The sequence below is a fragment of the Myotis yumanensis genome, unplaced genomic scaffold (assembly GCF_028538775.1).
Source record: "Myotis yumanensis isolate MYYU_CA2020_CCGP unplaced genomic scaffold, mMyoYum1.0.hap1 SCAF_3, whole genome shotgun sequence".
Classification (NCBI taxonomy): Eukaryota; Metazoa; Chordata; class Mammalia; order Chiroptera; family Vespertilionidae; genus Myotis; species Myotis yumanensis.
In genome coordinates this window covers 110804567-110816796 of record NW_027223754.1, presented here as the reverse complement: position 1 = coordinate 110816796, position 12230 = coordinate 110804567, and the positions used below count along the sequence as shown (strand labels likewise).

At 40.5% G+C, this 12230-nt stretch overlaps 1 protein-coding gene across 2 annotated transcripts in view; it reads right to left on the bottom strand.

Moving 5' to 3' along the window:
• PARP4 (poly(ADP-ribose) polymerase family member 4) overlaps nucleotides 1-12230 on the bottom strand; it is a 125666-nt gene that overhangs the window by 20753 nt on the left and 92683 nt on the right. For both annotated transcript variants that reach the window (XM_070409358.1, XM_070409357.1), the window contains exon 31: nucleotides 1594-2661. In XM_070409358.1, coding sequence (XP_070265459.1) covers nucleotides 1594-2661 — 1068 coding nt within the window. The remainder of the gene's footprint in view (nucleotides 1-1593; nucleotides 2662-12230) is intronic.

Genomic DNA, 12230 nt, shown 5'->3' with positions numbered 1-12230 from the left:
ATTTTTATTACTGTAAAATCAAAGTTCTTCATATACTAGTGACACAGTACATACTATAGATACTAAATATCTAGTGGCATTTATAAAAAGTCTGAAAAAAGGCACATGTGTAGAGATATTTTAAAAATGGTACTATATATTTTTTCTTCTAACAATGCATTGTTTCTCAAAGCAATGTTCCTCAAACTTTTAAATAGCATGATTCCTTTGTTAAACATTAAAAATGTGCCCTTATGATGTCTGAATCATGAAACTGACAATTTTCTACTAAATATAAAATTTTTATGTTGAATATGCTCTTTCAAGTTACTTCCTTGTGTTCACTGCCCCCCACCCACCCCAGCAAAGAACCGCTGTTTTTTAGGCTAACCTTTGTCACATGCTTGTGGGAGTGAGGTAAGCTTCCATGTGAGGATTAGACAGACTCTAGGTTTCAGGGGAACCCATACAGGGAGCAGAAAGGAGGGTGATATCACAGGCAGATGCACATGTTAAAGAATCTATGGCCATAATTTGAAAAATACCAGCAGTGATAATATGTCCCAACCAGTATTGAACAGGTGCTAGGTGGTATTTTATCTTTTCAGCCATTCTTTGTGGAGGTATTATTGTTATAGCCACTTTGCAGATTGAGGACACTGGAGTACAGAAAGGTTAAGGTATTTGTTCAAAGTTACACAGCTAAGAAGTGGCACAGCCAGGATTTAAGCCCTAACAGTTTGGTTCCAGGGTCCACAGATAGCAGTGGCTGCTATACTGCTACCTATACTGTGTTTATGTACATCTTTCCAGGTTAGGGCAGCTGGGCAACTGTTATTATCTTGTTTAAACCTGAAACCACAATACAATGTAGATACTATTATTATTCCCATTATATGGGTAAGGAAACTGAGGCTGAAAAAGGTTATCTGACTTGCCCCAAATCACCAAGTAGCAGTGTTGGGACTCAAACTTAGTCTTATACAAAATCCAGTTGTTTCTGTTACTAAACGACATCAAAAGAAATAACTACAGAATGTGAGAGAGGGCCTGAGTACTTGTGCAGGAGGTAAATTTATTTAATCATTCCGTTTGAGAAGCTAATAAGCACAATCCTAGATCCTGACATATGCTCTAACACAATCTTACATACTGAGTAACATTCCCAGGACCTTCTGCAGAAATATTTAGAGTATGCTTACTAGTGTAGTGTCTGTGCTGAACATCACAATGGGAAATTCATGTGACTTGCAGATCATCAGTCCTAGAACCTAAGAAATTAAGGTCTTACCCTTGGCCCATTCAGGGATGCTCATTTTCAGCTGAGAAATATTATCATTCATTAGCATGATATTCTGGCCAAAGGGTTATAAGTAGAGAGACAAACAACAGTCATCATAGAGTACACTGTTTTGTGCAATTGCCTTTTTTTTTTAATTTCTCAGTAAGATTTTCTCAATGAAGGAAGCAGTGTGTTGATATACTCTGTCACAAGACCCTTCTTAACTCACTGTGGATTGGTCATATACAGTTCAATGACCAGCTACTTTGAGCAATACTGTTCTCAACTACGAAGCAAATCAACAACAGATATAGGTGAAATAAGACTAATACCTCGGTTTGCAGACTGAAGAGTTCAGTCCCAGGCACAAAATTCATCCAGCTTTCTTTGCAGTCTATGTCATCCCCGTCGTTTAGTACCGGAAAGCTTGCAGGAAAGTCTCTTCTTGTTATATCAGATTTTTCTACCTTTTTAAAAAGCCTACTTGCAAAAAATCCTGGTGTTTCATCACTTTCTGTTTCAAAAGAACTTAAGCCAGTCAAATATGTATGTGGGAGAGAATCTGATGATGCAGTTCTTGCAGAAATATTTAATGGAGAAGCCCCACATGTTGGAGGAGCCCCATAGGGAGCAAAGCCAATTTGATGCATTGGCTGCTTGTAACTGGTGCTCAAGGGAGCTGAGGAATTTGGAAAATGAAGAGGAGAGGAACCAGGAAGAAGATGAAAGCTAGACCCTCCGGTTGGACCAGGGGGAGGAAGTCTAGGAAAAGAGAACAAAGGATTCTGCTGAGGGGGAGAGTCCAACTCAAGGAAACTCTCAGTAGAAGGACAGAGCTCAGGGCCTTCATTCATTGTAGGTAGATCAGACTGTCTGCAGCTAAATAGGACACCTGAGAAAGCAGAACCAGTAAAAGATCTGAAAGGCGGGTTGTGGGAAGGCAGGCTGGGAGGAGAACCCCACTCAAGGGAAACGCCAGGACAACAGTCTGTCTTAAGGCCTTGTTCATTATTAGGTGCATCAAACTGTTTGGGACTAGCAAGAGAACCAAAAAGAGAGCTCTGAGGATAGAGGAAAGCAGAACCAACAGAGGAAGCAGCTAGGGAACTGGTTGAACCAGGGGCAGCAAAGGATTTGGAAACAGCCACTTTAGGTGAACTGGCTTTTGTAAAATGTGGTTTAATTTCTGTGTGTTTAAATGAATCTACCTGACTTAAGTCCAATGGCCTTTCTACATCTCTACATTCAAAATTCAGTGTTAAAGGTTTTTCTGGTATGTGGAAACCTAAGCTACACTCTCCAAAACCTTTAAAAACTTCCGGCTTAGATGATTTACATTTTATTTTAGTCAAACATTCAAGTTGCAGTTCTTCGTCCCATCCAGAGGATGCTAAAAGAGTCTGCCCAGAAGAAAAAATTATGATGTCAGGGAAAACAGAATAAAATGACCAATCAAGCAAATGCCATTCTTGGTAGCTGACTTCCCTGTAGTCAAGCAATTGCTTATCCCAGAGCATTGAAAAAAAAAAAAAGCTATTCAAGATCATTTAAATGAAACACCCTCATTTTATAGGTATGGAATATGAGATTTGGAGAGGATAGCAGCAATGAATATATAACAGACCTTAATCTCTCTTAGTTCTCAGAATCACAGAATTTTGAACAACCCTTATTTTACACCAGAGAAAACTAAAGACCATAGAAGTGATTTACCCATGATTTTACAATGAGCAGTGTCATAGTGTGTAAACTAGCCCTAAAATAAGCTGGTAATTTGAAATAAAATTTTCTAGCCCTTTATACTGTTTTACAGCAATATTCAGAAGATGAGAAAACTGGAAAAAAATTCAAAAGCTTTAAAGTAACTAAATGAATATATCTTTATACCAGAATATAAACAAAATATATAACAAAAGGGATTGAAAGGTGCTATGTTACTATTATTGTTTGAATATAATTTAAAGAGAATTCCTTAAAAAGTTACATGTAAATAAAATGCAGTTTTATATGAATTACAAGCCCTTGAGACATTTTGGAATTGGGTAGCCTCTAATTTTACCAATGTAAATGAGCTATTTAGAATTTTCAAGAATCAAGATGGTGGTGTCTCCCACAACAACATCAAAATTACAACTAATATACAGAACAACCATCATTCAGAACCACCTAAAAGGTGGCTGAATGGAAGTCCTACAACTAGAGAAGTAAAGAAGAAAGCACATTGAGATTGGTAGAAGACACATAACGGGCTGGTCCCACACTCATGTGTGCCTTTTTTAAAAAAATATATTTTATTGATTTTTTACAGAGAGGAAGGGAGAGGGACAGAGAGTTGGAAACATCGATGAGAGAGAAGCATCGATCAGCTGCCTCCTGCACACCCCCTCCTGGGGATGTGCCTGCAACCAAGGTACATGCCCTTGACCGGAATCGAACCTGGGACCCTTCAGTCCCCAGGCGGACGCTCTATCCAATGAGCCAAACCAGCTAGGGCTGTGTGCCGTTTTTTTAATTGGGAATTTAAAAAGAGTAGTCCTTTCCCAGCTCAATCAAGTTTTAAGTATAAATTTAAGTAATTAATATTGAAGAACATATGACAAGACATACATTCCAAAATAATAGTTAAAAATATAAGAAAAGAACCAAGATGGCAGCATAGGTAAACAACTGAACTTGCCACTGCACACAATCACAATAAAACTACAACTAAAAGACAAAAGGAATATCATCCAGAACCATGGGAAGGCTGGCTGAGTGAAAATTCTACAACTAGAAGGAAAGAGAAAAGCACATTGAATCCGGTAGGAGGTGCAGAGGTGTGGAAGTGTGGAGGTATGGAGGCGTGCGTAAAAGGGGCTGGCAGCTGGGTATGCTGTTGTGGTTTTCAACCAGGAGGGAGATACAAGCTCCTGACTTCTATGAACTCTAGTTCCAGGCGAGAATTTGGGGACCCAGACTCATATGGAGAGAAACTGTACTGTCTTGCATCGGGCCAGAATGTGAGGGCAGCTTTCTAGCAGAGGTGCTTGCAACTTTCATTGTTCCTGCACAGGGCCACAGGACACAGAGACCCAGGGACCTATCGGGGGAGGGTAACCATTGCTGTTTGCACTGACCCATGATTCCCTGAGACCACCCCCACTCAATTTACAACTCCACCCAAGTTGTGCACAGAGGCTTCTGCATACTAATGGCCAGCCTTTCTACACCTAAAAACCTGTCAAACTGTAGCTGAGTCAGAGAACCCCAGAGCTTCCAAAAGAAGGCCTAAGGCATGTCAGCAGCCTGCATTACTTCACAGCTGCGCCTCATCTGGGCACCTCTGTAGCTCCTGCTGGGTGGCCCCAGGAAGTGGCTGACTTTGCACCTCCTTGAAGATCCAATAGCCAGTGTACAGTGGTTAGTGTGAGATCATAACAGATTACAACTTTTCACATCCATAAGTGACACACTCAAGGGGCAGACTCAGTGAGTACCAAAGCCCCACTGATGCAAGTCTTGCCCTATAAGGGTGTTTCCTGCATAGCAGCTCTCCCACTGTATTCATAGCTGGTTCCCACAGCCAACTGGCCTGGAGGTCCATTCCTCTCAGTGATACCAACAGCAATCAAGGCTCAACTACAATAAGACTGTGCACACAGCCCACAAATGGGTGCACCAAGAGTGTCCAACTCAGGTAATTAGGGAGGCTGAGCCACTGGGCCCTATAGGATACCTAGCACACAAAGCCACTCTACCAACACAGGGAAGCAGCCAAAATGCGGAGACAAACAAACAGGTCACAAATGACAGAAATGGAGGAAAGCAAACTACTGGATACAGAGTTCAAAACCATGGTTATAAGGCTACTCAGGAATCTTCTAGAAACCTCAAGAAATATAGTGAGACTCTCAAGGATATGAAAAAGGACCAATTAGAAATTAAGCATACACTGACTGAAATAAAGAATAATATACAGAGATCCAATAGCAGACTAGAGGATCGCAAGAATCAAGGCAAAGATTTGAAATACGAAGAAGCAAAAAACACCCAACCAGAAAAGCAAAAGGAAAAAAGAATACAAAAATATGAAGATAGTTCAAGGAGCCTCTGGGACAACTTTAAGCATACCAACATCCGAATTATGGGGGTGCCAGAAGAAGAGAGAGAGACCAAGATATTGAAAACCTATTTGAAGAAATAATGACAGAAAATTTCCCCTACCTGGTAAAAGAAATAGATTTACAAGTCCAGGAAGCACAGAGAACCCCACACAAAAGGAATCCAAAGAGAACCACACCAAGACACATCATAATTAAAATGCCAAGGGCAAAAGACAAAGAGAGAATCTTAAAAGCAGCAAGAGAGAAACAGTTAGTTACCTTCAAGGGAGTACCCATACGGCTGTCAGCTGATTTCTCAACAGAAACTATGCAGGCCAGAAGGGAATGGCAAGAAATATTCAAAGTGATGAATACCAAGAACCTACAACCAAGAGTACTTTATCCAGCAAAGCTAACATTCAGAATTGAAGGTCAGATAAAGAGCTTCACAGATAAGAAAAGCTAAAGGAGTTCATCACCACCAAACCAGTATTATATGAAATGCTGAAGGGTGTTCTTTAAGAAGAGGAAGAAGAAGAAAAAGGTAAAGATAAAAATTATGAACAACAAAGTGACAGCAAATACATATCTATCAACAAGTGAATCTAAAAATCAAGTAAATAAAACCTCTGATGAACAGAATAAACTGGTGAATAGAATAGACTCAGGGTCATAGAAAGGGAGAGGACTGACTATTCTTGGGGGGAAAGGAGTGTGGGGGGTACGGAAAGAGACTGGACAAAAATCGTGCACCTATGGACGAGGACAGTGGTGGGGGGTTAAGGGCAGAGGGTGGGGTGGGAACTGGGTGGAGGGGAGCTATAGAGGGAAAAAGAGGAACTACTGTAATAATCTGAACAATAAAGATTTATTTTAAAAAATCAGGTTTATCTGTTAAAAAAAGTTCTTAATCAGATAACTGAAAAAGAACAATTACATTAGTGATGGGCTAGACTTATTAAAGTATTTTGTTAAATTACAATAATTAGACAAATCAATAGGACAGATCACCTGGTCCAGAAACAGATCCTAAAACATGTGGGACTCTAGTAGATGATAAAGATGGCATTTCAAGTCAAATAGGAGGAAAAGAAGAATTATGCAATAGATAGTGTTAGAAAAAGTAGGCAGCTACCTGAAAAAGAATAATGTTGGTTACAGACTTCCTATCTTATACCAGAATAGATTCCAATTGTGTGAAAAATTCAAACATGAAACCATAAAATGATTTAAAGATATAATTAAGGGGAAATTTTTAAAAAAGCATAATCTCTGAACAGGAAAGGTATTTCTAAGCATGACAAAAAACAAAAATGATACAAAACAAAACCACCAAAAGTGAATTTTAAAATTTACATATAAACTGTTTGCTCTACATAAAACCACAGCACATTTACTAGTAAACAGCTATCCATTTTGCCTGGCTGGTGTGGCTCAATTGGTTGGGCTTTGTCCTGTGCACTGAAAGGATTTGGTTCGATTCCATAAATAGCTAACTGGGTTTTTTTTTTTTTTTTTTTTTTTTTGTGTGTGTGTGTGTGTGTGTGTTTTTTAATGTTTGAAAAGCTTCCTTTGGAACAGTGGTTCTCAACCTTCCTAATGCAGCAACCCTTTAATACAGTTCCTCATGTTGTGGTGACCCCCAATTTCATTGTTACAAATTGAACATAATTAAAGCATAGTGATTAATCACAAAACAATATGTAATTATATATATGTTTTCCGATGTCTTAGGTGACCCCTGTGAAAGGGTCGTTTGACCCTCAAAGGGGTCGCGACTCACAGGTTGAGAATCGCTGCTTTGGAATCTGAAAGGAATGATTCAAAACCTGGCAAAGGTAACACACACACACACACACACACACACACACACACACACACACAAACTACAGACCAATGTTTCTGATGAATACATATGCAAAAATCCTAAAGAAAATACTACCAAATCAAATTCAACAATACATTTAAAAAAAATGATACTTCAGGATCAAGTGGCATTCGTTCCAGGGTCATAAGGATGGTTCAGCATACACAAATCAATCAATGTAATACACCACATTAACAAAACAACAGATAAAATTCCTCTGATCTTATCAATAGATGGGGAAAAAACATTTGATAAATACAACATTCAGTTATTATTAAAACAATAAAATAGGAATAAAGGAAAGTACTTCAACATAATGAAGGCCATGTATTACAAACCCTCAGCCAATATTATACTCAATGGCGAAAAACTATAAGTTTTTCCTCTAAAATCAGGAACAAGACAAGGGTACTCACTCTCACCACTCTTAGTCAACATAGTTCTGGAAGTCTTAGGCAGAGTAATAAGCAAGAGAAAGAAATAAAATGCATCCAAATCAGGAAGGAAGAAGTAAAAGTGTCACTTTTTGCAGATGACATGATTCTGTATATAGAATATCCTAAAGACTCCACCAAAAAAAACTATTAGAAATAGACAAATACAGTAAAGTTGCAGGATACAAAATCAATGTACAAAAATCCAATGCCTTCCTGTATACTAACAACAAAACATCAGAAAAAGAAATGAAAAAAACAATACCTTTTGCAATTGCAACCAAAAGAATAAAATATCCAGGAATAAACAAAGGATGTGAAAGACCTATATACTGAAAACTACAAAGCATTATTAAAAGAGATAAAAAAGACACAATAAAATGGAAAGATATTCTGTGTTCATGGATTGAAAGAATCAACATAGTTGAAATGGCCATATTACCCAAAGCAAGATACAGATTTAATGCAATCCCCATAAAAATCCCAGTGTCATTCTTTAAAGGAATAGAACAAAAACTCATCAGATTTGTATCGAACACAAAAGACCTTGAATAGCCAAAGCAACGAAGCCAGAGGTATCACACTACCTAACTTCAAATTATACTGCAGAGCTATGATAATTAAAAACAGCATGATACTGGCAGAAAAACAGGCACACAGGTCAATGAAACAGAACTGAGAGCCCAGATATAAAACCACATGTATATGAGCAGGTAATTTTTGACAAAGGAGACAGAAACATATAATGGAGTAAAGAAAGCCTCTTTAATAAATGGTGCTGGGAAAGCCACATGCAAAATAATGAAACTAGATTACAGTTTGTCCCCATGTAAAAAAATTAATTCAAAATCTATCAAAGACCTAAATATAAGATCTGAAACAATAAATTACATAGAAAAAAACATAGGTACTAAACTTATGGACCATGGTCGTAAAGAACATTTTATGAACTTGACCCCAAAGCAAAGAAAGTAAAGGTAAAAATAAATGAATGGTACTATATGAAACTAAAAAGCTTCTGCACAGCAAAAGAAACCGACAACAAAACAAAGAGGCAGCTGACAGAATGGAAGATGGTATTTGCAAACAAAAGCTCCAATAAAGGTTTAATATCCAGAATATGTAAAGAACTCATAAAATTCAACATTAAAGAATCCAATTAAAAGATGGGCAGAGGACCTGAATGGACACCTCTCCCAAGAAGACATGCAGATGGCCAACAGACATATGAAAAGATGTTCAACCTCACTAGCAATTAGGGAAATGCAAATCAAAACTACAATGAGATACCATTTCACACCCTTTAGAATGGCTATTATCAACAAGAAAAGTAATAGCAAGTGTTGGAGAGGTGGTACAGAATGTAGACTGCTGGTGGGAATGTAGACTGGTACAGCCACTATGGAAAACAGTGTGGCAATTCCTCAAAAAAATTAAGAACAAAATTACAATATGACCCAGCAATCTCTCTCCTGGGTATATACCCAAAAAACTTGAAAACATGTATTTGCAAAGATATATGCACCTTTATGTTCATTGCAGCATTATTCATGGTGCCAAGACATGGAGACAACCAAAGTGTCCTTCAATAAAGGACTGGGTAAAGAAGATGTGGTACATATATTACTTAGCCATAAGAGAGAATGAAATACTGCCATTTGCAACAACATGGATGGACCTTGAGAATATTATGCTCAGTGACATTAGTCAGTCAGAAAAAACTAAGAACCATATGATTTTACTCACATGTGGGATACAAAACTGATACTTGTGGAAACAAACAGCAGTGTGATGATTGTCAGAGAAAGGGGTGAAGGGATTGGGAGTGAAGAAGCCCTAATATATAGTGACAGAAGATTATTTGACTTTGGGTGGTGGGCACATAGTGAATGTACACAACTTGTATAATAGAAGTGTACACTTGAAACCTATCTCATCTTATTATCTAATGTCACCCCAATAAATTTAAAAATTAATTAAAAATTTAAAAATAATATGTTTATAATAGCTAATTTAATATCTTTGTTTACTACCTTTATTATACCTTAATTTCTGGTTTTGTTTTTATTGATTGACTAGAGGCCCGGTGCACAAAATTTGTGCACTGGGGGGTGGTGTCCCACAGCCCAGCCTGAACCCTCTCCAATCTGGGACCCCTGGGGGAATGTTCAACTGCTGGTTTAGGCCCAGAGGTCGGACATCCCTCTCACAATCTGGGACTGCTGGCTCCCAACTGCTCGCCTGCCTGCCTGGCTGATTGCCCCTAACTGCTTCTGCCTGCCAGCCTGATCACCTCTAACCACTCCCCTGACAGCCTGATCACCCCTAACCACTCCCCTGCCAGCCTGATCACCCCTAACCATTCCCCTGCCAGCCTGATCAATGCCTAACTGCTCCCCTGCAGGCCCAGTATCCCCCAACTGCCCTCCCCTGCTGTCCTGGCCGTCCCTAACTGCCCTCCCCTGCTGGCCTGATAGCCCACAACTGCCCTCCCCTGTCGGCTATCTTGTGGTGGCCATCTTGTGACCACATGGGTGCGGCAATCTTGTGTGAGGGTGTGATGGTCAATTTGCATATTACCTCTTTATTATATAGGATTTTTAAAATATATATTTTATTGATTTCTTACAGAGAGGAAGGGAGAGGGATAGAGAGTTAGAAATATCGATGAGAGAGAAACATCGATCAGCTGCCTCCTGCACACTCCCTACTAGGTATGTGCCTGCAACCAAGGTACATGCCCTTGACCGGAATCGAACCTGGGACCCTTGAGTCCGCAGGCCAACGCTCTATCCATTGAGCCAAACCAGTCAGGGCTATTATATAGGATTTTGCTCCTCATTATAGGTCATCTTTTCACTTCTCCGACTGCGTGGTAATTTTTAAATGGACAATAGACATGTGAATTTCACACTGTTGAGGTACTGAAAAAGTTTTAAAATCCCTTTACATTGTTTTAGGCTTGGTTACGGTACATAGTTCAGTTATTTGGAAATAATTTTATTCTTTTGAGTCTAAAGGTGGGATGAGAATAGCTTTAGTCTAGATCCTTTGGTAAAGTACTTTGACTAGGTCAATAGCCTTCTGGGAGCTCTGTATGGAAATCTTTCCACATAGGCTGTGGGAATGCAAGCCATTTCTGACCCTGTGTGAGCTTCATAATGATTGCTCTACCAGCTTCTCCTTTCTTATGGTTCTTTCTCTAGCCTCGATTTTTACTTCCCACATACCCTAATCAGGCCTCAGCCAAGGACTAGAAAGGAACCCTCCACAGGTCCCTGGAGCCCATTCTATGCCAGTGCTTTACCTCTTAACCTTAGCCACTTTGGTCTCCCTGATCCCCACTTACTCTGTCCCCCTCACTCAGAGGCACTATCAGGCTGTTTTGGGATCTAACATCCTTGGGCTATTGGCTGGGGACTCTTCCCAGGTAGTAAGCTAACAATATAGGACTCAATTCATTTGTTTTCTTCTCTAAGGGATCACTGTTCTGCTCTATCCAAAAGCCACCAGTTCATATATTTTGTCCAATCAAATATATTATACTAGGGGCCCGGTGCACAAAAATTTGTGCACTGGGGAGGGGGTTTCCTCAGCCCAGCTTGCCCCCTATCACATACTGGGAGCCCTAGGGGATGTCCTACTACCTGCTCCCTGCTCCCCTTGGGGAGCGGGCCTAAGCCACAGTCTGGCCTCCCTTTGTGGAAGGCGACCGGGCTGATCAGGGGAAGGCAACAGCCCCATCACCCCGCTGCTGCAGCCACTGCCAGTCACCGCAGCCACCAAGGTGTTTTCATCAACACGGACTCCAGTCCCTTTACCATGAAAAAATGACAACTTTCTTTAGGCATTTTCAAGAAGTGTCTTTCATAGGATATGACATTTCTTTCTTTCTTTATCCTCACCTGGGGATATGTTTCCATTGATTTTTAGAGAATGTGGAAAAGAAAGGGAAAGACAGAGAGAAAAACATCAAAGTGAGAGGAACACTTTGATTGGTTGCCTCCTGCATGAGCCCTGACCTGGGCCGGAGCCAGGGAGGAACGTGCAACCTAGGTACATGCCCTTGGTCAGAATTGAACCCAGAATCTGCGTTGGGCAGGCCGAGGCATTATCCACTGAGCCAAACTGGCTAGGACAGGATATGACATTTCTTAACCCTCCAGCAGCAGACCTTCATTTTTTTCTCCAGGAGTGTGGTAAAAAAAAACCTAGATCACTTTTTGGACTCTTATTACCCAAGTTACTAAGAATATTACCAGTGGCATACAGAGAGCTTAACCAATCAGAGGTCAGAAAAGGTGTTTCCTCTGTAGTTCACACCAATTGCTGGTTTGGCCCCTGCCCAGGCCTAACGCCTCTGGCGAGTCATTAGCCCTGGGCCAGGGCACCCTCAGCTCCAAGCCACCGTGGCCATCAAGGATCGCTGGCTGGCTGCGCCCGGGTTCGGGCCGCCACCACCATCAAGGATCACTGGCTGGCTCCTCCCCGGCCCAGGCCTAAAGACTCTGGCCCAGGCATTAGGCCTGGGCCGGGGCACCCCCAGGTCCCCGCCACCGCAGCCATCAACGATCCCTGGCTGGCTC